This window comes from Rousettus aegyptiacus, unplaced genomic scaffold (genome assembly GCF_014176215.1).
Source record: "Rousettus aegyptiacus isolate mRouAeg1 unplaced genomic scaffold, mRouAeg1.p scaffold_m13_p_17, whole genome shotgun sequence".
Taxonomy (NCBI): Eukaryota; Metazoa; Chordata; class Mammalia; order Chiroptera; family Pteropodidae; genus Rousettus; species Rousettus aegyptiacus.
Genome location: NW_023416292.1, coordinates 19,873,525 through 19,899,809, shown reverse-complemented (window position 1 = coordinate 19,899,809; position 26,285 = coordinate 19,873,525). Strand labels below are relative to the sequence as shown.

Here is a 26,285-nt window from a genome sequence, read left to right as displayed (position 1 = left end):
GCCAGGGGCCGATGGGCGAGGAAGATCTGGTACTTCTAACGAGGGTTCGGGACAGAACGAGCAGGGATAAGGCCAGCAACGGGGCACGGGCCGCAGGAGAACAGGTGACCCGGGACGGAGCGAGCGGGGCGGAGGGTCGGGCTCCGCCAGAGCGTTCTCCCGCTGCGCCCACCGCGCCACCCCGGCCGTGCAGGACGGGTGTTGAGGACGTGCCGGCTCCGGGACGGCGCGGCCACCGAGCAGGGTCCGCGTCGCGGGGCTGTGACGAGGGCGGTCACGCGGGGCGCTGTCAGGAGGGCTCTGTGCTCGGCGACAAGCGCCGTGGCCGTCTGGAAATGCGTCGTGAGTTTGTGAGCTTGTGTCTGAGTGGGGGGCACCGGGACGGCCGGCGGAGACGCGCCCCCTGCCGGGCGGCCGCGCACGGCATTGGCCCCTGCTCCCCGGCGGCCGCCACGCGCCTGGCTCGTGCCCGCTCTCGCCGGGGGTCAGGCGGGGGGCGGGGGGCGGAGGGGGGCCGCCGGCCGGACGCGCACACCCCGGGAGGCGGAGTGAGGTTCCCTGCAGCACCTCCGCTGTCCTGCTCAGACGAAGCGCGTCTGCCGCGTGACTCGCAGGGCCCAGACTGGTTCCCGCTGGTCCGCTCACCGGAAGTCCCCGCCTGCATTTAAAACCGGCATTGGCCCTACTCTACTTTATAATAAGAATATTTTAAAGGGAAAACTTTATCAATTCGTACTTTAACATCGCTTTCTCCTTGCTTTTTAAACAAGTTGCCCCACGTTTTCATTTTGCATTGGGGTTCTGGGAATGTCGCCGCCAGTTCCGCGGATGGGAAAGAAGGAATAATTGAGAAAATGGGCTGGGCAGAGACTTAACGATCTGGGCTCACGGCACCTCCTCGCAAGGGGCCATCGAGCACCCGTGCGTGAACTTGTAAGTTCGTGAACTTAGCACCGCCTCCCGCCCGCACCCCTCGTCACCGGAGGTGACCATTTTCGGCCGTTGCACTGTTTCCGCACAATGGCCCATTTTCAAAGCTGAAACTTTCATCAGCAAATGCCCAAGTTTTTACCGTCTCGGAGGGCGATTTGCAGGGAGCTTTGTCATGGGAGACGTGCCAAAGGCCACAGCTGAAGAAGGAGCTAAGTAATGAGCCTTAGAATCAGAACTGACGCAGAGCAACAGGCTCCAGGAGGTGAACAGATCATAAGTCATCTTGCAGGCGTTAAAAAACAGTGACCTGATTTCACCAGGTATCAACCAGTATTTATAAAGCTACCTGAATTTTTCTGTTAATCTTCATTGTTAAATAACGATAGTTTTTTGATGGTGGTAAAACTTTGTTTTTCAAGTGCAAGATCTGAGCTGAATGAGAAAGGGAGGGACGGAGGTCGGGCCTGGCATCTACTTGCACGTTTCTTTTGTTTTTGATTGTAAGACGGTTTGTCTCTGAAGTTGCCACCATAAAGCCATACACATGCCATTTTAAGGGTCTCAGGACTAATAAGACCAAGAACGATGAAATGACACGCTAAACTAGAGCAAAGCCCTGAGACAGACTGTCCACCACTAGCATTCCCGCGGCAATATATTTAAATACAAAGAGGACTACATATATGTGATATTGTCGTATAAATATTTCCTTTATTTGTGGTTAAAATTTTTGAAAATAATTTTTTATTTCTTTAAAAGTAGCATCCTTTATTAAAAGAATCACTGGAAATATGGATTCTCTCTGAGAAATCATCTTCATCTTCATTGACCAGTATCATGGAGAAACCACATTTCTATATCAACTAATAGAAAATTAACCAATCCCCCTAAAAAGGACATACATAAATATGTTAGGACTGATTCTGTCCAGTCAGTTAAAATACTTCGAATCCTGAACAGTATTAGCAACTGAAATTCTAACACCACTCATTTTCCTAGGCATCCCGTTTTGTCAAACGATTTAGTATTTATTATGTTACATTGACATTTACAGAGTGGGGAGAACACACGACACTCCACAGAATGTAAGACCGTTATCTCTTTCTAAATGTTCTTCGTGAACTTTGCAATTTAGCAGTTAGTTTCATGACTTGCCAAGTGTCTTGAGTATCCCTTAATCTGCTTCCTCCCTTCAAATTTCTTTCCATTCGAAACAGAACAGTTTTGCCTTAGTGCTAATCTCATAGGATTAAGAAAAAAGACTGTTTCATACATTTGGAATTAAAATGACCAAAGAAATAAAACATGTACAGGATCATACCTCCCCACCCCCTTTAAAAATTGGTATCTTCTATTCACCCTATTTCAAATTTAGAATTATCTTTATTTGTCAGGGTGTCCTCGTGCATGTTTCTGCGTTTTTTTAGAAAAGCTTTCCTCACACATCAGAGGACTATGTAGTTCCACTCTGACTTGCTTAAACACCACAAGGAGGCTGGCACGTTTAATTATTTTTTTTTTCCAAAATTTTTTTCCTCTTTTGGGGTGGCCTGTATGTTGGATCTGGCACATTTTAATGCTAACAACTTGTTATTGTTATAAAAACAGACTGAGATTAATGGTGACTGATGATGATGACCTAGGCTCCCGACTTTATGTGACTGTTGGCGAATTTGACACTTGATCGTTGAACACGCATCTCCCAGGGGATCATCCGGGAACGAAAAAATAGCAAATTCTAAGCAGATGATTTTGCTTAGCACTTTCAGCACTTCTGGTACAAGGGTTAGTTGAAGTTAAAGAAAGCTGTCAGCAAAAACAAGGGAACGCGTTACCCGTGAACTTCAATCACTCTCCTGAGGACCGGCCCCTAACTGCAAAGAGCTGGACCGAGACTGTGGCTAGATGTTGGTCATTTTCAAAACTCCAGTGATGTTCTCCAATAATTTTATTATCTCCAGTTTTATGGTGCCATGAGCTTTTCACAGTGTTTAAATTTCTCATTTCCATAATTTGAATGCCAAAAAAATTACTACACATTCCCTTATATGGTCAAAAATAGGTTTACTGGAATGTTTTTAGTTATAGCTGAAGGCAGCAACATTTACAACACTTAGTTTTTGTTACACCCATAAACATGTGGAAATTGCTTGCAAAGCAATTCTAACACAAGAATCTTACAAACAGTGATGGAATGATTATGCCTCTCTCTTGGCATAACGATCTAGTACTCTCTGTAGGCTTCTGACCCCTGCCTTAATGCAAGGATGCAAGTCCTTATGCCATTAAATAACAGTATGAAATGTCGTTATCAGTGTTTGACTACAGACACAAATAATGAACTGGCAAGTATGCAGCTTCAAATTAGATCCTTGGAATACGGCAAAATTAGAGGCTGGTTGTCTTGCCCTAAACGTAATTATTAAAAACACATTTTGCTAGAAGGGAAGAAGATAATGGACATTCTCAATGCTCCAATTTGAAGTGCTACTTGCCTCTTAGTTTCTTGAAAAAGAAGTTCTGAAAGTTATTTACATGGGTTTCATTTAAATTATGCAGCAATCTTTTATTATTGTCCCAGACTCTGTTTAATGAAGATCTCTGTCATCAAATCAAGTACGGTATTTCACAACTATAACAACTGCAAGAGAAAAAAATGAAAAAGGAACATGTCAAAAATCAGATTCACATGGAATGTCAGAAACAGTATTTCTAAATGTAGCGTGTCCACTTCTGGAAGCAGATAATGCAGACTGAACGTCTGCCTGAGATGAGCGCTAACAAATGGAAACGAATAAGCAAAAACAACCCAAAACGACCTCAATGTCTAACGTTGGCATTTTGATCAAATCGATTATGGCATAACCTTAGCATACAGCTGCTGAAGTATTTTAAAGATATTTAATACCATGGGAAAATATAAGTATGCATATAATCTTAGTTTTTGAAAAACATGTTCACATATTATTAGGGAAAGACTTGAAATATATACAATAGTTATATTACCAGTAGCTAGCTCTGTGGTAAGAGCACAGTTGAACTGCACTCTTATGCTATTCTGCCTTTTGCAAACTGTCCACGGACAAGGAGAAAGTCCTGAGACGTCTGAGTCACAGCAGGTGGGGGGTGGGGCAGACGGGAGAGACAGGTGAGGCTAACTGGTTAACAGGTGCTGCTGGGTCCGGTCGCACACCCGGGCCCCGGTCCTCTTCTGGCCGGCAGCTGGCTCAACGAACCCTTTCTTTCTGAGGAGCTTTAAGCTGTGGCGTTTGTTTGTTGAGCGTGTCTTGTCAGGAGCAGTATTCTACCTTCAGAGGAGCAGAAAAGGGTGCGTGCGGCGCACACAGCGGTCCTACCGTGGCTCGCGGGGCCGAGGTGAGGAAGGGTCCCGTTGGTTTGGCCCCTCCGAGCCCCTGGACCGCGCACCTACACCTTGCGGCTGATGCGCATGCTTTACTGGGCCAGGGAGGGTAACCCCTCAACCAAAAACGCGTGAGGCCATCTAGGACACTTGGCATCTGTGCCATGGGAGGGGGCGACCTTCTCGTGTTGGGCACCATGTGACTGTCAATACGAAGCTGCCCAGGGCAGGGTCACTGGTGCCACGCGGGGGTTCCCTCATCTGAATGGCGAGTTACTGAGGGGGCCCCCTCAAGTTGGGTTTATTATTCTTCTGTTATTCACCAGTACCTGTTCGTTTTTTTGACTTATTTTTCTGAGGTAACTGAGCTTATAGTGACATCTGGTGGCCATTCTATATAATTACAGTCTGGACTTTCACTGTTGGCTGAACAATGCTATTAGCTTAGCTCTGAAATTATGTGATGGTGACTTTCACTCCAGAGAGACCGCTGCTCCTTCTGGCCCTCTCACGGGTGTTTCCAGGTGACTAAGAAACCTTTGCAGAAGTGTCTGGACTCACTGTCCAAGATACGCGGCTGTCCCACAGGGCTCCCAACAGAAAAACATCCCTCACCCCCAGTTTCAGGGTTAGAAGGAGTATTTCTGGCGTGTCTGGGAGGCACACCCCAGTACCTGGAGCCTGCCTGAATACCGTGTGGTGCTCAGGTGCCCCCGAGACACGTATGTGGGGAGCCACCGATCCACTAGGAGACAGTTCTCATAAGCAGCACTTTTCAGACCCAAAACAATTTCTTGGCCTCCGTGGATCCAGAATAAAACTTTTGGATCATGGGGAGTCAAAACTCCACACTCCCCCCTCCTTCACACACTTCAAGAACCCTGGTGTCGTACATATATGAATTATGGGGCTAGATCGTGCCTGTTTTTATCCAAAAGGGTTGCCTAACTAAAGTTGACATGTCTTTGCAATTCCCTGAATAGGACACTTGTGATCTGACATATTAATCTTCTTACGATCTAATTAATTAGGCTGTAAATTAGAGGTTAAATGCAGTGCGATTAAAATGAGAAGTTTATGTTACTCGGAACCGCAGCTAGTTATACGTGGGCACCCTTGGGTCCCTCCTCCTGTGCCTTTCTAACAAAATAGACCAAGTTAGCCAAAATCATTTAAAACTCTCGGGGCCGTTAAGTAAGCTTTCAGTCCACATCAAGGGCCTCCCTTAACGAGAGAATTCCACACCTCTCAGGGACAAGGGGGACAGGTGGAGACGCACTGACATGCAGGAGCTTCTGTAAGACAAACTGACTTTAAAACTGGCTCCAAGAGGGTCCCTACAGAAACCCGGGCCATCTGAGCAGGTGCTTCACGACTTCTCACCGTTTCTCCTGCCTGAATCCTGACAGGATATTCCAAAGAATTCGAAAACTCTATAACCAAAAACGTGGTAAAGGCGGAAGCCGGGTTTTCAGAGTTTACGCGCGGTTCCGGCCTCCCGACCTGTGAGCCGCTCTCCCTGGTGCTGACGCGGCGGGAGGCGCGGGGCTCCCTACCGCGTGACGGGCCTTTGCCCCGCGCGGCCGGTTCCTGGGAGGGCGCAACTCGCGCCTGCTGCCACCCAGGACAGAGCCCTGTCCTCTGAGGAGGGGCTCTGCTGCCCAGGGGTGGGCAGCTGGCGGGGCTCGGCCCGGTCAGCTGCAGCCTCTGATTTCCGGTCCTCAGAAATCCTGCAGGCCCGCCGCGCGGACGGACGGGCCTCTGGGTCTCACCAGACCCGCGTCTACGCAAACGCGCTTCACTGCGGGTCACGTGCACACGAGGTAAAAGCTATCACTGAGGGGCTCTTCGAAGCCAAGGCCGCAAACTGGCGGACAGAGAGGTCAAGCATTTAGGAGACGTTAGGACACTTGTCACCTTGAAAAAAGAAGGCTCCCGTGATGGGCTAAGTTGGTCACGGAACACCTTAGACTAACGTCAGGTGCCAACCTCAAGAAAAGTTTCTGTGCGTAAAAGGACAGTGTAAGACGGCACTCACCCCCACCCCGTGGCGCATCCCCCCAAGTGTCAGTCTGGCTCCAAGAGACCCCAGGCATGGCTAACTCCGTCAACATGCACCTAAGAAAAGCATTTCTTTCATCTCGAGGGCGGGCTTTTTGATCTGTCATCTATAAGGCACACCTATCGGGTGCACGTGGCAGCCGGTCAGGTGGGCTGGGGACTCCCGCGGCTGGGCCGAGGGACAGGCGCACGCTTCGCGCTCCCTCCTGGTGCCGCCGTCAAAGGCTACTTGCTGACTTTGTAGTTGTCATTACGAGTAAAGACTTCTAAAGATTAGGAATTCTAACTAATGTAAATAATGTGTTTTCAGTAAAAGAAGGTATAAAGTATGGAATGCATTTTTGAGAAAATTTTAAAAAATGGTCTGTCCTAGTAAATCGGTTATTTCTAAATGTATATGAATAGACAAACTAAATTGGACAAGGAAGGTTGAAGGTTTGCGGGAAAAGAATTTTGAGAAAGAAACTTTGGTCAAGCTAAATAAGATTAAAATAAACTTGAGTAAATAAATTTAAATATCAAAATTAAGCTGATACAACAATAATAGAATTCAGTTTTCTCTGTTAAAAGGACAGTTTTCCTGTACTATTGTTATATTCTTAGTAAGAAATTGTAAAAGGAAAGCAAAGATTTTATGTCCTATTGAAATTATTTCCTGGGCTCTGTGTCATCGGGTCTTTGCTAAATTATATTGTCTTAATAATAACAGATAAATTTTGCTCACGATTATTGAACTTGCTGTATTTGCCTGCAAAGTCTCCAACTGTCACCATGATTAAATAAGTATTGTTTCACAGTGACCTGTGATCATATTTGACCAGGTGTTTTAAAACTTGATGTTTGACAAACTTCCCCAAAATTTAAATCTGAAAATTAACTGACAGGATCTCTGAAATATTTTAAACAAAATTTATTTCTTCATCAAAGGGGAAAATTAAACTAATTAGGCCTATTTCAGACGCTAAGATTACATGGGAAGCATTGTCAAATCAAAAACAGTTGTTGTATTTGTATGATTAAAATGACTGTTCTTAAAATCATATAAAATTTGTAAGAATCTACAACGTCCTAATATATGTTTTTTCGTTTGCAATTCTGGTTATCTTAAAGTGGTGTGTGTTGCAGAAAAAGGCAAATTTCTTTATCAGCTGCGTTGTAATCAGATCTTTGAGGAGGTCACTTACAGAGGGTCGGTGTTTTACTCTGATACCTTTGTGGTTTTATCTTCAGAGAAATTCCTGGAAAAGGCATCTCCAAAAGAACGCCCTACAACCCGCTGGAAAGGTCCTTTCCAGGAACTTCTTGGGCCTCGTATGCGGCCGAGCCTGAGGGACTGACTGCTGGACCCGTTTCCCACTTTAAAACGCCTCCTCCACCTGAACGGTCCCCTGACCAGGACGAGAAGCCGCTGACGGCTTGCAGCAGACTGCTTCCTCCCAAGAGTCCAGCCCAGGTCTGTAAATACCTTAAGTACTGGACTTTACTCCGCGTGATTCTGACACTTCCCATTGTCTTATGTGTGTTTCTGTTTGAAGACACCCTATTTAATACATACTGTTGATTCATGAACACTGAATTCATGGCCACCAGCGCTACGATGCCTAAGTGAAGCTAACACACCCGCCTTCTCCTTAAAACATGCCACGACTTAGCGACGCCAGACGGACTTCAGCACTGCACCCGGGGGCCATTTCAAACCGCGGAATCGCTACCAAACACACAGACATGTGAGAAACGTGAACTAACTAGACTCTGAAGGACACTCGCTCACTCCGGGAGAGGAGCCTGGAGGGCAGAGCACGACCTCACCAGACGTCGGGCGGAAATACGCCTGTCACTGCTCTGAGCCCGTCTGCCGACGCCCGCAAAAGCACCCCAAGTCCTGACAGAGGGGTGACGCGTCCACGTTGGCCGGCAGGTGAATTCACAAACCCGGAAGCCACAAACACCGACGAGCACCAACTTTATATCACTGTAACAAAACCGCTTCTGTTTACAAAGAGAGTATCATCATGGCTTTTTTTCAAATGGTTATTTTGAGACACTTTCTAAATCTTCATAAAATCCCCGTAAACACAGGTAAAGAGGCCTTGGAGAAAAGGAGATATTAAAAATAATCTGACTTCAAAAAGAATATTAAGGATGCTTTAATGACTAAAATCAACTTTAAATCTAAAACAAAACAAACTATCCTCTAGAGAATTTATCTAGATTTGTCCTTCAAACACAATATTACCAAGTGCAAGCACGTGAGCGTTAACATACACAGAAAGTGAGCGTTATGGTCCTGGGCGTTAACGGCCATACTGGGACACAAACAGATCCCTGAGCCCTGCGTTTACGTACAATTGAAGAGCATTTTCAGAGGTCTGCAGATTCTCGGTGAAGACTCTAGACTCGATCAGAAATCACTGCTCAATCCTGACAGTCATACTAGGTCAACTAAAAATAAAATTAACTCCAAAACAAAAGATATTCCCCCTGTTAATAAGCCAGTAAATACTTACTGATAATCACCAACAAAAGGATAACAGCAACCAAAGCCACGATGGCTTTTATCTACAACACAAAAAGGCACGGATGTTAATTGTAATCCTGACTTTGTTCACGTGACTATCTCTTGCGCTATTTACCACATTATACTAGCTCATCAACAGACAGGCTCATCCCTTGAAAGGTCTTCAAATTTTTCTCATCTGAACTCGGTTATCTGCATCTTTTTTTGTTAATAATCCTAGTTCCCCAAATTTGAAGGTTTTTTTCTTGCCTGGATTTTATTGTTCGAGGTTGTGCTGCACAGTAAACAAACCAATCAAAGCCTTCGTGGGCCTGGACTTTTTTTTGTAAATCATACTTATTTCTGATACCAAGGAAAGTACAATATTTTTACCAACTCTTAAAAAGCGACAGTGTACGATGAATGATACAGGCACCCAGCACTAATGATGTGACGTGCACAGCATAAGGTAGCATTTTTTATAGTACTTATTCTCGAAGTCTATGAGAACTCTCTCAGTTTTCTCTCCCCGTACTTTCCTCTTGGCATTTTTAAATCTCCATTTGGAGGAAGAGAATGTAGGTTCCCTACCAATAACCTTATGTAATAAATAACTTGCTTAAGAACATGCTGTCAGTTTCAGAGCTGAGAGGAGAAACCTTAAGATCAGTCCTTTGTCTGCGGCTTAATATTTTAAGTTCACATCGTTTCTCTCTATAATATTGTCGTATTCCTCATTTAATCCTAAAATGTATAAATTATAAATTAACTTGATTTTCCTGATGAATTCAAATGAAAGTCCTGTTTTCAAACATTTTCACAGATGACTCATTAAAGATGGTTCATTCAGAAAAAAAGATGTCCACTTATTACAAACATATCAAACATTCTGTGAGTATCACAAATAACCAGAAGAAGCCAATGAAATGTTTCTAAAATAGAACTACTGGTGACATTTTGGTGGCATTACATTCATGACAAGAACAAAGTGACCGAGAGAATATGGGGAAACTTTGCAATCTGGACACCAGGTATCTATTAAAATCACTAATTGTGATGACCGGAAAATGAAGAAATAGACCAGATCGATCTAGAAGGCACATTTTCAGCAGGTGTCTGGGTCCCCATCATACTGCAAACTACAGTACTCTAGGGGTGACAGGTGATGCGGAAAATGTATGGAAGCTTTGCTTCTTTTTTTAACCTGAAAGTAATTCCTAAAGTAATCTACAATTTTATGGTAGTTTTTCAGCTTTACCCAAAGCATACATCGATGTGCCCTGCTAATTTGTGCTAGGCTTAGAAGATTTAAATGGCAAAATCAATATTCATTTTAAAACACTTGGACAGTTTTCCGCCTTGGGTTTCTAACACTGGCCAGCAGAGGTTCACACCCCTAAACGGCAGCAACGTATCATCGTGTCCAAAGCGCTTCTCCCAAACGACAGGGACCAACATCTGTCACCACTGAACACGGACGAGCCCCGGGGCCTCCTAGACACCTGAGCGGGGGTCAGTGATGCTCCCTCCCCGCCCGCTGATAATTCTGTTCGCTTATTTTTAAAGTCAGGTTTATTGAGATTTATTTTACATAACATAAAATCCCCCCTTTTAAAGTTCGTTTGGCTGGGTTTCGACACACACAGTTGTCACCCATGGGCCACCACACAGCTGAATGGAAGGCATTCCCAGCTCTCGGAAGAGTCCCCCATGCACTGCTGTGGTCGACGCCCGCCCCTCTACCCTTACCCACCGGCGACCTCAGAGCTCGCTTCTGTCCCATGTCCCTTTTCTTAGCCCTTCCTAAGTCATCACTGTGAAGTCAATCCAGAACACGGTAGTGACACAGAGACTACTTACAAATATTTTAAGATTACTTCAATTTTCCCCCTTAAAAGCATACTATTCCTCTGAGCTGAACCCTATAAAGTACAAAATGAAAATCTGTAGATATGGCTAAGAAAAGCTAGCAAAATACACCATCTTTTTGTGGCCACATGAATAGGTGTATGGGGAGAAGAGGTGAATGCCTGACTCATGGACCTTTTGTTCTTCCAAAAACAGTCTATAAAATAGAATTTAAAAAAATTAAAGAAAAATAGAAGATTTATTATTTAAAGCATAAAGATTTTAAAATAGGAAACTTCAATTCTAGACAAGGGGAGCAATGAAACATGTTTCTTTCCTAGCTTCCATTCTGTCTTTCTAATAGCTCTATGTAACGCTGTAGGCTGCTCCAGAAGGCACTAATAACAAATTATATGAAAAATTAATATTTTTTATGAGTTTAGAGGTAGCTAAATTAATAAAATGTAGATCACTTTCTATGAAGAAACCCATGAAAACATCCTTTTAGGCATTGCTTGATTCCTTTAACTATTTCTGTCCTAAAAGCTAGCTATTCATTCATTCGACAAACATTTACTGGGTTCCTACCCCTCGCCTGGGTTTAGGAGACGTGATAAAAAGCGAGAGGGTCGCAGCCTCTGTCCCCACAGAGCTTACGCTCTAGAGGCCCCTTCTTCCTTCCTGTCTCTGAAGAGCACCGAGGTGCAGACCGACCGAGCTGGGACCTCCTGATGTACTCACTTTGCATCCACGCCACCACATTTGCCTCCGAAGCTGTTTGGATCTGTTGCTAAAAGCAGTTGCATTATCCGATAAGCTTTCTGTATCACATAGAGGATGGAGAGAAGGATTAAACGACATAACAGGATTCTTTTATCTAGTCACACAAAGACAGGAAAATATTAATTTCTACTTCTGCAAATTTATTCCCTTGAAAGCATGAAAACAACATCCTCCCTGTCTTCCACCCATAGCTTCTGGCATTCTATAATGTGAAACAAAACAAAGAACAAAACAAAACAAAAAAAACAACAAAAAATCAAAAAGTGAAAGTGGCTGCAAGTCAGTCTGCTTAATCCGTTTTGACAATACGACAATAAGACGTCTTCCCAGGGCCACAAGTCTTTCAAATAAACTTACACATTCTGGTAAGAAAGTACTCTTTAAAAACTCAAGTACTTAGCACAACTATAGAAAAAAATTCATATGTGGAGAAGGTTAGACTCTCAGAAGACACCAAAAAGTGATTGATTTAGAAACAAAACAATATGAGTTTTAAAAGTGGCTAAATAAGTTTTTTGGTTAAACAAGTCGGTCAAGGATTAATCAGATATTCAGCGTTTCATCATTTAAACAATATCTGAGTGTCTAATATGTGCCAGGAACTGTTACAAGTATAGACACTAACATCTGTCAGTAAAGAAAGGTTACCAAGTTAGCAGAGAAAGCACAAGATAAAAATATTAGGGAAGTCTGAAATAAGTGTTGAAAAGTAGTGATTAAACTTCTTGAGATACAAAGCACATCAACACAATAGGACCAAAGAAAAAACTCCACTCTAACTCTTCCATGATGAATTTTTAAATTATCCATTCTCAACTGATTAATTAAAGAAGTAATACAAAAATGAGATCATTCGAAGTAAAGGGAGCTAAGGTGAAAACATTAAAATCATGAAGTTAAGAACCAAATAGCATTTTCCTCAGCCAAGATTCCTAACCTTTGGCTTGATAAATGGGAGAAGCAAACTATTAAAACACAATCTCTAATGTCGAGAAATATATGAAATATCTGTACCTGATTTGTCCTGTAGTTCATCTAGTCTCTCCCCTCTTTCAATTACCTTTGTAATATTTTCTTGCATGACGTCAATAACTTCATCCACCTGATTCTGAACACTAGTTAAAAAAAATTAAAAAATTCTTTTGAGAATTTCACAACTTTTGAAACTTTAATAGACATGATAGAAAATAGCAAGTTCTCAGGATTCTTCAACCACAAAATGTTTTAAGTTTAAGGTATCATAGCAATGTTCGTCCATGGTGGGCTTGAGTACTCAGGCAGTTAAAGACGACATGATAGAAATAAAAGAAATATTTAACTTAAAGAGCGTTTATTTTTAAGATAGTTTCTGAAAATTAAAGATACAGCGTCAGGATGCCTAGTAACTGCATAATTTAGTCAAGTAGCTTGAAAATAACCGGCTGCATTTTCGCTTCGGTGGGGTGCTGAGGCATCGCGCAGACACAGCGGTCACTTACGTTTGCTGGGCAGTCCACACACTAAAACTAACGAAGGATTTTGCCCAGGTGTGCTAGAAACTTATGGAAAACATTTGGTTTCCGAAATGGAAGTGTACGGTGTGTGCGAGGCCACTGGCACTCGCGGGGGTGAGGCGCTGGGCACTGGTTCTCTCTGAAACTGCGTTTGCCACAGCTGGCCAGGCCGGGAGAGGTTTTGCAGCACACACGACGACGCAAAGAGAGCAAGGGCCTGTTCTTCAAAATACGAACATGACTTCCTCCTTTCTACTCGGGGAGGAGGGTCTGTACTATCTGAATTTCAGACTGTTCAATGAAAATTTATTACAAATTCAAAAATTTAAAAATCACTTTTCGGCTTCCTCCTCTCACTAAGGAGTCCCTCTACAGTACACAAACACAGGAAAGTTCACTGTTTTAAATACCTAGTTTTCCTCTGTTGCTCTAGTCAGTAGACAAAAACTATCTTAATTCATGAAATAAGTCATGCTACTGAAATAAAAAAGAAATAAAATGAACTCATGGTTCTTACAGCACAAAAACTGTTTAAAATGAATTGGATTACTAGCAACTACGTGAACATTAAGTATATACATACGTTTTAAATAAATAAGGATATGTAATTGTTTTTAGCTGGGGAAGTGTATGAATTATCAATTATCACGTAGGGAGCTTTTGAAAATTTTTTATAATACATATCTCCCCTCTGCCGTCTACTCTACACTAACCCCCAAACCAACCCAGTGAGTTGGGGGGATGAGGCATGGATATGTGTCATCTTGAAGAGTTCGGTCTCTTCCTCATCATGTAGCTGTATCTTCAAAATGTTTGCTTTAAAAACAAAAGGAAGGCCATTTAGACATGGGTGGGGTCAGAAGTAGTATTCTCAGATCCAAGAAGCAATTGCTGTGTTTGATGATAGTCACCTCGCTCTCATGTCAAAGCATACATACACCCACTGATCACCCACACATAAACTGCAGGGCTCAGCACAGCCTCCGACGTTCTGCGTCTCCCAGATTTACCAGGTGAATTTTATCACTCGAATAAGAATTAAAATCTATCCTCAAATTATTCCAAAAACTGAAGAGGAAGGAAGGCTCCCAAATTCATTTTATGTTTATGAGGCTAGCATTAACTAGCCAAAGATACTACAAAAAAATAAAATTATAGGCAAACATCCCCAACGAACAGATGCAAATTCTCAACAAAATATTAGCAAACAAAATTCAGTAATACATTAAAAGATCATATATCATGATCGAGTGAGAGTGACTCCTGGGATGCAAGGCTGGTTTAATATTGGCAAATGAATTAACATGATACGCCGTACGACAGAAGGATAAGAACCATGTGATCACATCAACAGATGCAATAAAAGCATTTGGCAAAATCCAGCATCCATTTATGATAAAAACACCCGGTGAAGTGGGGAAGAGAGGACACATCTCAATAAAGGCCACTTATGTCAGTTCACGGCTAACATCATACTCAACAGGGAAAAGCTGAAAGCCTTTTAAGATCAGGAACAAGACAACGATGTCCACTTTCACCACTTTTACTCAACATAGTATTGAAAGTCTTAGCCACAGCAATTAGAAAAGAAAAAGAAATAAAAGACATTCGAATTAAGAAGAAGTACAACTGTCACTATTTGCATATGACACACTACTAAATATATAGAACATGATTCTGCAAAAAACTATTAGAATAAATACATGAATTCGGTAAAGTAGCAAGATGTAAAATTGATATTCAGAAATCAGTCACTTTTTTATATATCCATAACAATCAAAAAGATATTAAGAAAACCATCTCATTTATAATTACATCAAGAAGAATAAAATACCTAGCAATAAATTTAACCAAGAAGGTAAAAGATTTTTACTCAGAAATCTGTAAGACACTGAAGAAAGAAACTGAAGATACAAAAAAATGGAAGGCAACATTGTGTTCATGGACAGGAAGAAGCACCATCAGTTCTACGGCTGCAAGGAAATGAAGCCTGTGGACACCGGAATCTGGTCGTCACGGCCTTGGCGACACTGTGATTTCAGGCTTTTGGGACTCTGTGCAGACAGCCTACCCATAGTGACTAAACTTCTGAGCCGCGGGAAGCGTGAGATGATAAGTGTGTGTGTTTTAGGCTGCTAAGTGCGGGGCAATTTGTTACACAGCAACAGAAAATGAAAATGTCCCATCTAGTACTCGACTCAATTTCAGAATCCACGCGCTATGATCAGCCTAAACGTGGACGCATTTCTTCACGCCAACAGCTACCTGACTAAGCCGCAGTGTCTCACCCAAACCTGCTGCCCCCTCGCAGTGCCTTCCCGCCGTGAGCCACCTAATCCAGAACGAGGGCAACAGCGACCGCAACGACTGCCGCTGCCGAGCACCTGACCCGGAGCCACTCGGTTCCTCTTCCGCGGTGAGGCGGTGTCCAGGGCTGCTGCCCGGCCCCGCCCACTCCTCCGCCCTCTCGTCAGGGCTCACAGCCCTCTGAGTCAGCTCCATCCACTGCAGCGTTACCCCTCACCTACCATCAGCAACGTGCGCAGAAAAAGGTTTAAACTGACAACTGATTAGCCATAAAACTTAGATCGATACATGGATTCGGACAAGTAATAGTTATGAAAAAATTCTGGAAGGATACAAAGAGACAGCTGTACTTCAAGAAACTAAACATTATATTACTTTTATTCTCATTCTGAAAATGGGAATCAAGCGATAGATTTAAAACAAAAATAGACCTTGAGATAGTGCTAAATAAATGGATTTGACAGAAGGCAAAAAGTCAAGAAAAGTCAACCACCAGAAATTGCGTTTCCTTAGCTATAGTTCAGAGGTAGCTTTGTGAAAACAAAAGAATTACTGGGTTTTTAAAACTCGGCAGTTACATTTTGCCTACATCAGGGCTCGGCAAATTTTGTCTCTGCAGGGCCAAGCAGCTAACAGATGTTTTAGATTTTGTGGGCCATCAGATCTGTGTCATAACTACTCAAACCTGCCACTGCAGTGGGAAGCAGCCACAGACAGGAAGAAAACAGGCATGGCTGTGTTCCAGCACAACTTTGTACACAAAAATAGGTGGCAGCCAGGTATGGCTCATAGGCTGCAGCGTGCCCATCCCCGGTTCGCACAGAAATACGATGATCATTTACACAAATTAGTACCCCAAAAACTTACTGTTTAATTTTATCATTTCTAGGTCCAAACCTTGGTCCAGATGGTCCCCTTCTGAAAACAAAATACCAAGTGCATATTAAGGAGAGGATTATAGAAACAGAAACAGAAAACATTCGATCAGGCTGCATTCTGCACAGGGGTCAGTCAGCTGGCATAAGGACCCACACTTTACTGGTGCTGCTAGAATCCTGTCTGTCCTGCGCTGGTACTTAGTGCTGGCCACAATCACCCTACTAGTGAATTTTAAAACTTTCAGAGAAATGAGGGTTTACATAATCCTTAGTTACACACAGGATGTCCTAATGATTAAACTTTGAAATACCGTAATAACTAAAGTGCCAGTGAATAGAAATAGCTTTATGACTAATTATAGAACACTAAAAGTACAATTCAACTTAATTTGGGCTATCATGAAATGCTGATTGCCAAGAATGAATAAAGAGAAAAATCCGTTCGAAACACTAAAACTTTTAAAGTATATTTTTTAATTATTCATCTTAAACTTACCAATATGGCTAAAGGGAAATTCAAGAGTCTATGCAATATCAGCATGTCTCAAATTATTACTTCTCTACTATAGTTCATTGTGGTGTCACTTTAACTAATTTTAACATTTTGGAAATAAAAAACGGTGGCTATTTTAAGTGATTACCATTGTTTTGATTAGAGAATAAGATATAAACCACAAAACTCAAAAGAAAACAGGTTCTGTACCAATGAAACACGAGGTCTCCAGCCCTCTCTCCTCTCAGCCCCGGCGGCCTCCATTCTACCTGCGTCTGACTGACCACTTACACCCGTGAGAGTGGAATCAGGCAGCATTTCTCCTTCTGTGACCAGCTTCTTTCACTCAGCATAACATCCTCTAGGTTCACTCATGTTGTAAGCATGAGTCAGAGTTTCCTTCCTTTTTAAGACTGAGAAACATTCCACTGTGTGTACACGCCCCATTTTGTTTAGCCACTCATAGGTGATGAAAACCTGGGGTGCTCTCAACTCTTGGCTATCATGAATACTGCTGCTGTGAACACGGGTGGTGATTAATTTTTTAAATAGCATTTCAAGAACTTTATTTGGCGTGTCTCCCTTTGAACATGCAGACGAAACCGCAGCGAGCGGAAGCTGCGTTCTGAACAAGCGTGTCGGTTTGCTGTCAGGGCCCTGGAAGACGCGGCGCGGGCCGGGGAGTGGACCTCCCGCAGTAAGCTGCTGTCCTGAGGAGCCAGCGTCTCCCACGAGGGTACTGGACTTGCATTCAGACAGCCGTTTACTTAACCAAAGCATCTGGCCGTCTTTTCAATGTTGAGTTCCCTTTTGACACGTGGCTATTGCAGCAGACTAAGGGTTCTCACAGTAATCAGCACTTTGTGACTCTATAGAAATTTTGTCACCTGCAGGAAGTTATCTTCCCACTTCATCTGATCTTCCTGCAAAAAAGGATACTATTTCCTGTTATTGGATCTGTTTTCTTGCCTGTAGGCCCTTTTTGTCCATTGCTTCACAGCTGTCAATTACTTTTTATAAAATGTTTTTCTTTGAGGAAAAAAGGCCTCTACAAAAAACTGCACAACATTATAGAAGAGGTAAAAGTTTTCTCTCAGGCAACTCTCCCTTATCAGCCTCGAGAGAAAATGCCTGCAACAATATGTTATCTTTCCCAACTTTGCTAATACAAACGGAGGCCTGCATGAGCACACTTTCTAATCATAACTGCACAGGACTGATCAGGTCATTTAATTTTGACAAAGTATCACGGCAATTCAAAGGGGAAAGGATAATCTTTTCGTCAAACAATGGGGGAACAATTGGATGGCCCTCCCCACCAAGTTATCCTGCACTTCCACCTTGATGATATATAAAAATTAACCTAAAATAGATTACAGATGTAAATGTAAAAGCCAAAACTGTAAGACTCCTACAAGAAAACATCAGAGAAAATTTTAGTGACCTTGAGTTTGGCAAAGATTTCTTAAATAAGCAAACACAATAAAAGAAAAAAATTTAATAAATTACTTTCATCAAAATCAAAACTGATCATCAATAAGTACTGTTATGAAAAGATTGTTACTAACTGGGAGAAAATATCTGTAAAACATATATCTGACAACTTGTTATCTTGAATATATAAAGAACTCTTATAACTTAATAGACAAACTTATAACTGAGCAAAAGGTTTTAATATATAATTCGTCAAAGAAGACATGAAGATGAAAAATATGCAAAAAAAAGATGTTCACTATAATCTGTCATTAGGGAAATACAAATTAAAACAATAATGTGATACTACAAATATGGCTACAATTAAAGACTAACCACACAGTGCTGATGAGAATCTGGAGCAACCAGAACTCTCATACAGTGCTGGTGGGAATGTGAAATGGGACCCCACTTCGGGGAAATAGCTTAAACATATACCAGCCATTCCACTCCCAAATACTGACCCATGACAAATTAAAACATGTGTCCACACAAAAACCTGTAAGGAAACGTTTACGGCTGAAAACTAGAACTGCCCCCAAACGCCCACCAATTAGTGAATGGGTGAAGGAGCTGCGGCACATTCACACGACTGAGAACTGCTCCATGAGAAGGAACAAATGACTGACACGTGCGGCAGCATGGATGAACCTCAGAATAATCATGCAGAGTGAATGAAGCCAATAAAAAAGGCATAATGTATGGTTGGGTTTATAAAAAAATTCTAGAAAATACAAACGATAGTCATAGAAAGCAGATCAGCGGTTGCCCGCGGACTGGGAGAATGACCAAGGGGCATAAGGAAGCCTCTGAGGCTGTGGCTGTGTTCGAGATTTGATTTCGGTGATGACCGCTCAGGTGAACAGTACATACGTCAAAACTCACACTGAACACTTTACATGCATTTTATTATATGTTGATTAATCTCAAAAATACTCACAGAAAAAAGTCCTCTTCTTCATCTGAATCATCTTCTAAAAGATTTCTCTGTCAAAAAAAAAAAAAAAAAGGAAAGACGAGTTTTGAGATTCAGAGGGCTAAGGAACTGTCAGGGAGGAGGAGGAAGGCAAGTTCCATGCTGGTGGAATGAGGGGGAGTAATTACGTGTGCTTCAGGGGGAGCTCAAGGATACGGAGCCTCATTTGCAGACTCTCTGAGGATAAAAGAAAATGCTATAAAACCAGACTCATATGACTGACCACGAGGCAGAAAGGTCACGGAAGCTGGTGTGGGAGTAAGGAACTGCGGGCAGGCGGGAAGGACCAAGTCCCTGCCTTCCACTCTCTCTCTTCGATATTCTTTTAACCAATAGGCTTGAGCAGCTCCTACGTGCCAGGCACTGTGCTGAGTGCCAAGCACCAGCTTTCAATAATACAGACAAGGTCTGAGCTCTCACAGGAAAGGATCTAATGGTGCTAAATGCTATGCAGAGAATTAAAACGGTAATGGGATAGAAAGTGACAGGGTGACTGATGAGATTAAGCTGTCACGGAAAATCACTCTCAAGAGGTGAAATTTAAGCTCAGATCCAAATGCTAACAAAGAACCAACCAAAGACCAGGGTAAGAGCGTTTACTGCCGGCAGAGACTGGCTAGTGCAGAACAAGCCCTAGTATATTAGTTATCATAATAAATGTGAATGGTCTGAGTTCTATTAAAAACAAAAACTACACATAATTAGACTCAAAAAATTCCAGCCGAAATCTGTTTACAAGAAGTTGATCTAAAACGAATGTCAAAGAAAAGATGGAAAAAAAGAGGAATGACACATCAGCAAATTCTAAAGAAAAAAAGGTTAGAGTTAGCAACATTAACATAAAGCCATTAAACACTCCAATAAGAGGATTTTACAATGCTAAAATGCACAATCGACCAAGAAGATTTAACAGCAATGAATGTTTATACATTAACAATATAGCTTCAAAATATATTAAGCAAACGCTACTCAAAATACAAGAAACTGGTAAGCTCAACATTATAGGGAAGATTTAGCATACCCTTTCAGAGGTAGACTAAGATGACAAAAAATTAATAATATAGAACTTTGTACAGAGAAAATTTTATTTTCAATAATCCAAGAAATGGATAAGCCACAAGAGAATTTTAATAAATTCCCAAAACTACACAGGTCACATTCTCCAGCATAATGCAATGGAAATTAAATAACAAAAGGACATTTTAAAACACTTCTCATTAACACATTAAAACGTAAATGGAAGCTTAAACTATTTAGAAATGAATGACTCTAGGAATGTTACAGAACAAAATTTGTAGAGTATGGTCACAGCAGTACTTAAAGAAAAATGTGACCTTAAATGTATTTATGAAATCACAAAGACTAAAAATATATGCAATAAGTATTTAAATTACCCACTCTTAAAGTGTGTAAGTTATTCTAAGCAACATAAAACCCCAGAAGTGTTAAAGAATTGATTGCATAAACATTTTAAACACAAAGAACACAAGACGTTCATAAACAAGATTAAATGGCAAGTAATAGATTGGGAAATAGATCTGCAACATACTTTCAGAACAAAAGTCTGATATTTATTTTACATAAAGAGCTCTGACAAACCAGTAAGAAAACGACACAATGTAGAGAAACATCAGAGGAGAGGCAGGACAATTTGCAACCGAAGAAGAGCTAGCCAATGACCACATGAAAAGATGCCCAAAGTCAATAACATTCAGGGAGATGCTTTCATCGGTTCCTTCCACAAATATTTCTTGAACACTATTCTAGCTAATAAGTAACAGATAATCAGTACATTTATGATAGTTTGCCTTAGAGGTTGATGATACCAAAGAGGAAATGTTTTTATTATAGCTGTACAATGAAACTCACACGAAAACCAGAGTTTTCACACCCATTCACTGGACGAACAAGAGTGCTTGAAACATAATATCGAAAAGGATAAGGGGCCAGATTTACCACTTCACACCCACTGGGCAGAGAGTTAACAAGTGTCCGTGAGAAGAAACCAGAGGTGAGGAGGAGCGTGGCGAAACTGAAACATCCACGTGTTGCTGGTGGGGATGCAAACCACGGGCAGCCGCTTGGGAGGCGGGCTGGCATTTCACAAGGGGGCACTGAGTGACTCTGTGCGAGACTCAGCAAGTCCGCTCCTAGGTACTTGCCCGAGAGAAACGAAAACACGTTCGCATAAAAACCCGTGCGGTCTATCCATTTAACAGAATGTTATTCGAATAAAAAGAGACAAAGTGCTGAGATATACTACGACATGGAGGAACTCTGAAAACAGGCTGAGCCAAAGACGTTAGTTACCAAAGACGCTAGTTACCAAAGACGACGTAGTATAAGATTCCATTTATAGAAAACATTTAGATTAACAAATCTATAGATCTGCGGTCGTCTAGGCCTGAAGGGATGACGGAAATGGAGGGTGACTGCTAAAAGGCACAGGGTGTCGTTCCGGAATGACAGAATGACGAGAAACAGATGGGGTGATGGCTGCAGATGCTGTGAATGTGCTAAACCCACTGAATTGTGTACTTTAAATGAGTGAATTACATCTCAAAGCCGTTACCAGAAAAACGTTTAATAGGAAAGAGGAACAAAACTTTAAAAGCTTTAAAGTGATTTATAGATGATTAGGCATCTCTCCCGCCTCAGCTAGGTCCCACTACAGTCATCCGATCAGTTATCAAATTTCGCAATCTGGCAAATATTCAAAAGGTCTACAGTGAAACAGTCGATTTTGCTCAATGTTAATGTCCAATATCCTATTTTTACAATAAAATGTGGTTAGTAGTCAACCAACAGTGTAAACACAACGCTCCATAGTTACCGTCTCAGCAGCAGAACTGATTGAGGCTGTAGAGTTTATATTTTTCAGTACACACGTAACGCTTAATTTAAAAAAGCTTACTAGCAATTTGTCTATTGGTGGATTCTACCTCCCTTCAAGAAAAAAACCTGCAGAATTAGAAAAAATGGGAAGACAAATGTTTCCTGTGTTGTACTAAAAGGTACTTGTAAATCATAAGATGTTAGCAGTTGGACCGAGTGGATGATACGAGGTTCTGAGGTCGTGCAAAAAAGAACTATGTCATATGAAGTCAAGCGGACTAGAAGCTCCATAGGGGCAGAGACCACGCCCTCTAGTTTTTAGCACAAAGCCCAACACACAGTAGGTGGTCAATAAATATCTGTTGAATGAATCAGTAAATTAAAGAATAGCAAGAAGACAGGAGAGTGAGCTTCGGGTTGGCGAGAAAAACAAACGCTGGAGTGATATAAGCACATGGCGGAGTGAGAAGACCCCTTTGCATCTTCCCGTAGACATACGAGTCAGACGACTCTGATTCCACAAAGGGTCCTCCGCGCAACACAAACATGCCTGAGCCGTGCCTGGGAAATCCACGCATTGGCACCTCTGAAGGCGGGCGGGCGTACTGAGGGAGGCGGGATGAGATTTATACAATGTTATTAACCAATGTAAATAAATTCAAAAAAGAATAACACTAATTCCTTCCCTCGAAAAATATTTATTAAATGCTTACTGTAAAAGTAACCTATCTACAACGTTCATATCAAATATTGTTTTCCAAAATGGGGCATAATTTCTAGATTTGTACATACCTACATAGAATATTCTAGAATTAGAAACTGAACATTACATAAATACTACTCTGGACTCGGAGACAATTACAGGACCAGAATCCTTTATCTGCAATTTGAAATCTAAAAAGTTCTGAAAAACCAAGAGATTTTTGTTGGTCTGGAGCCAAAACTCATTTGGAGGAAAACATGACCTGAACCAATGTTAGCTAATTTACTTACATACTTTATATAGTTAAAATAATCAGACATTTCACTGAGAAGTATTAGTGCTTGGAGGTGCTACTCCAGACTCCAAAAAGCTGTTATATAAGATATATTGAACTACTTTTCTAAAATCTGAAAAATTCTAAATTCCAAGTCTATTTGGCTCCAGAGTTCTAAATAAAACATTGTATATTTATATATTCCCTTTGAAAGACTAGACAGAAGCTGTGATCAATAACGGAAGCAGAAGTCAGTTGAGTCACCAATTGAAGTAACACATATTTTTCAATGTTTACTATAAAGGAAAATAAGATTAGAATACTAGCATAAACTTCAGATTTTTCTAAAAAATCTAAATTATTTACAAAGAGAATGAAAATATATGTTGAAACTTTTTTTTTTTAAAGCTTAAGATTCGTAACTTACCCTTTCACTTTTCACAGAACCAGTGACATCGTCATCATTTAGGTGGCGCTTGAACTTGGGAGGCATATTTTCTACTCTAGAAGTACTCTTCTACTTCACAGCAGAGCAAGTATTCACCACCTAAAGGGAAAACAGATTCCGTCAGATCGGAGACTTCGGATGGAAGGGAAGGCTTTAGGCAGAGCACAGGGCACTGTGTGCTGGGGCCTCCTTCGTGCCTCTGACTTCGACTACTTCCTCCTCACTCGCTCCACTGCAGGGTCCCTGGCCTCTGTGCCAGGCCTCAGGACATAAGAAATAGTTAAAACCACGAGAAAAATGGAGGTAACTTTCTTAGAAGAACATGTGGAGGAAATCAGTGACGCAGATTTTATAATACAAGAGAAGATTGTACAGGAAGGGGGAAAAATAGGAGGCATCTTCCTGAAAATGAGGCATTAAACGCTTTAAGATTTTAACGTGGAGTGAGAAGACCATGGAACACTTCCAGGTCTCACATTTAGCTGCTTGGACAGTAATTCAGTTTCCTCATCTGAAAAACAGAGCTTTCTAGGCTTTTGCATCACTTTCTAGTTGGGATGGGTCTAATCAGATACAACTGCAAAAACATTCTGCAAACTGTAATATTTTGTTCTAAAGCACAGCACTGGGTATTCCAAGAAAAGGGACGTTAAGTACTGTTCAACAAAACCAGTTTCTTTTTTTTCTAGAGAAAGTCTCAGTGTCTTTTATATGCTAATATGCATTGTGATTTTCCAGGAAAATGCTTGAGTATGCAACATACTCAAATTTCTTGAGAAAAAGCTGACAAATGCAAATATGAGTTTTCAGTTTCTTGGTCTAGAAGATGGATGAATAATGAGAACAGCTAATGTGCCCAATGTTTTGCTATGTGCTAGGCACTGTGCTCAGTGATTTACATGCATTTTCTTTTACTCCTCTGAAGTAAGCACTACAAAACTTAGGAGAAAGATAAGGCTGAATAAAAATAAGTAACTTACAGCGTTAGTCACTCTGCTCATAGAGCAGAAACACAGGCCTTAAAGTTAATCAATGGCTGTGTGTGATCAGTTGTAACATTTATTCAATTAGTTGCCCATCAGGTTATATCATTCTGTTCTAGAAAGACCACTTTCCTATAACAATCCAGCAGTCCTCTTTCCCCTTCCACAAGAAACTGAAGACAATCTTTAAATTAGTGAGTCTGTTAGTTGTTATACACTAAATAAATAAGTAAACAAGCCCAGAGTCTAGTTTCATAAACCAAGTAAAAGTTACATTTTAAGTTGGCTTCTTGTCAAAACAAATTGATAGGCACTTTTCTTTGATAAGAAATGCTTCCAAACCAGAAAAGTAACCACGTGTAACAAAAACCAAATTCTTGTCACCTGAGTAGCAGCTCTAGCAGTCTGCATTTCACACTTTCTGTCATGTACATCTGGCCCATTTTATTCCTCATGCTTTAATTTCAGAGTAATTCGTTCATGCAGAATGTTACAGAACGCATGGAAAAATGAATGACGATACAATTGAAGAACTTGAGTTTTTAATTACATCTGTATTTCTGTTTACATGTTAAACCCTACAAAGGGACTGCCTCGACACCCCAAAGCAAATAATAGGCAGACTCACGTAACATTTTAATGAAATATACGGTTAAGCTATACGCTTAATGATGAGCAAGCCCATATTCTGGTCCCATAATCCAAGGATCAGCTTCCTGAAGGCAAGAAACCAGTGTCCGACAAACAGAAAAGCCATTGGCTAAACAGCAGGCAGATTACGCATCACGAACCACAGGGCGACTGATATTTATTTGTACCGAACAACTCAGAAATAAACCCCACTCAGAAATTAGGCTTATACAGAGTCTACCCAAGATCTCTCCCGCGAAAAAGTACATATGCGTTCAGGTGTTTGTGTCTAGGCACGTATGTAAATAAATCGTCATGATGTATTTCAACACTGAAGGCAGAACACCAGTACACAGTTTACTTAAAAAATGTCACCACCGTGTGCTTCCTATGCCATCCACATACGTTTACACTTTATGTATTTTTTGAAGAGGCAGCGCGTTCTCTGTTCAGCGGCTTCACACATAATACACGTCTAATCTGTTATTTAACAAATGCTCGCTTTTCACTTTACGCAAAAAGCAAACAAAACACCCTGCGTGTGTCGCCCCGCAAACGCTTGAATGTGGGCAGCGGGCTCCGTCTCCTCCCTCGCGCGCCGTCAGCAGCCGCGGCTGGCGCAGTCGGCGGGGGCGACCCCAGCTGGCCGCGGCCCGCAGGTGCTGCTCCTCACGAACCCGTCAGGGCACGATCGCCCGCACCTGCCGGTCGCGAACGCGGCGCGGCCGCCGCGGCCGCCCCCCCGAGCCTTTTAAACGCCGCCACGCACCGCGCCGCTCCCGCAAGCAGCGCCGCTCCCCGCACGCCTCGCCGCCCCAGGTCTGCTCCTGCCCGGCCCCTTCTGCCGCCCGCAGCGCCCTCCTCACGCCGCCCACGGCACCCTTCACTCCACTTTTCGCCCCCCTCGGCCGGCCGCACGTCCGCGTCCTTGCCCACGGCGCCCCGGCCGGGTCCCAGCCTCTCCCCGCTCGGGGCTCCCCCCGGGCCCCCAGGCCGTCCCGCAGCCCGACGCGGACGTTGGGGGGCAGGGGCGTCGTCTGTTTCCGTCCTGCTCGCACCGCCCTCCCCCGGGACCGGACGGGCGCCTGTACCTGGGGCTCCCGGCGGGCTGCGGGGAGCTCTGGGCTGCCGCGGGCAGCGGCGGAGGAAGGTGGGGCGCGGAGGCAGTGGGCGCCCACCGGCGTCGGCCGCTTCGCCGCAGCTGCGCCCCCGCTCATCGAGGCCCTCGGCGCTCCGCGGCCCGGCGCCAGGCGGGGGGGGCGGGGCCAGGCGGGGCTGGCGACCGCCGAGCAGTCGATCCCGCCTCTGC

At 42.6% G+C, this 26,285-nt stretch overlaps 1 protein-coding gene across 1 annotated transcript; it reads right to left on the bottom strand.

Moving 5' to 3' along the window:
• Positions 1 to 2,866: 2,866 nt before the first annotated feature.
• Positions 2,867 to 26,217, bottom strand: VAMP4 (vesicle associated membrane protein 4). Its single transcript, XM_016147165.2, has 8 exons — positions 26,068 to 26,217; positions 23,343 to 23,462; positions 19,068 to 19,114; positions 16,151 to 16,201; positions 12,498 to 12,598; positions 11,442 to 11,521; positions 8,863 to 8,914; positions 2,867 to 3,574 (listed from the first exon to the last, which is right to left on the bottom strand). The coding sequence occupies exons 2-8, from the start codon at positions 23,406 to 23,408 to the stop codon at positions 3,546 to 3,548; spliced, it is 426 nt and encodes a 141-aa protein (XP_016002651.1). The 5' UTR covers positions 23,409 to 23,462; positions 26,068 to 26,217; the 3' UTR covers positions 2,867 to 3,545.
• Positions 26,218 to 26,285: the final 68 nt, after the last annotated feature.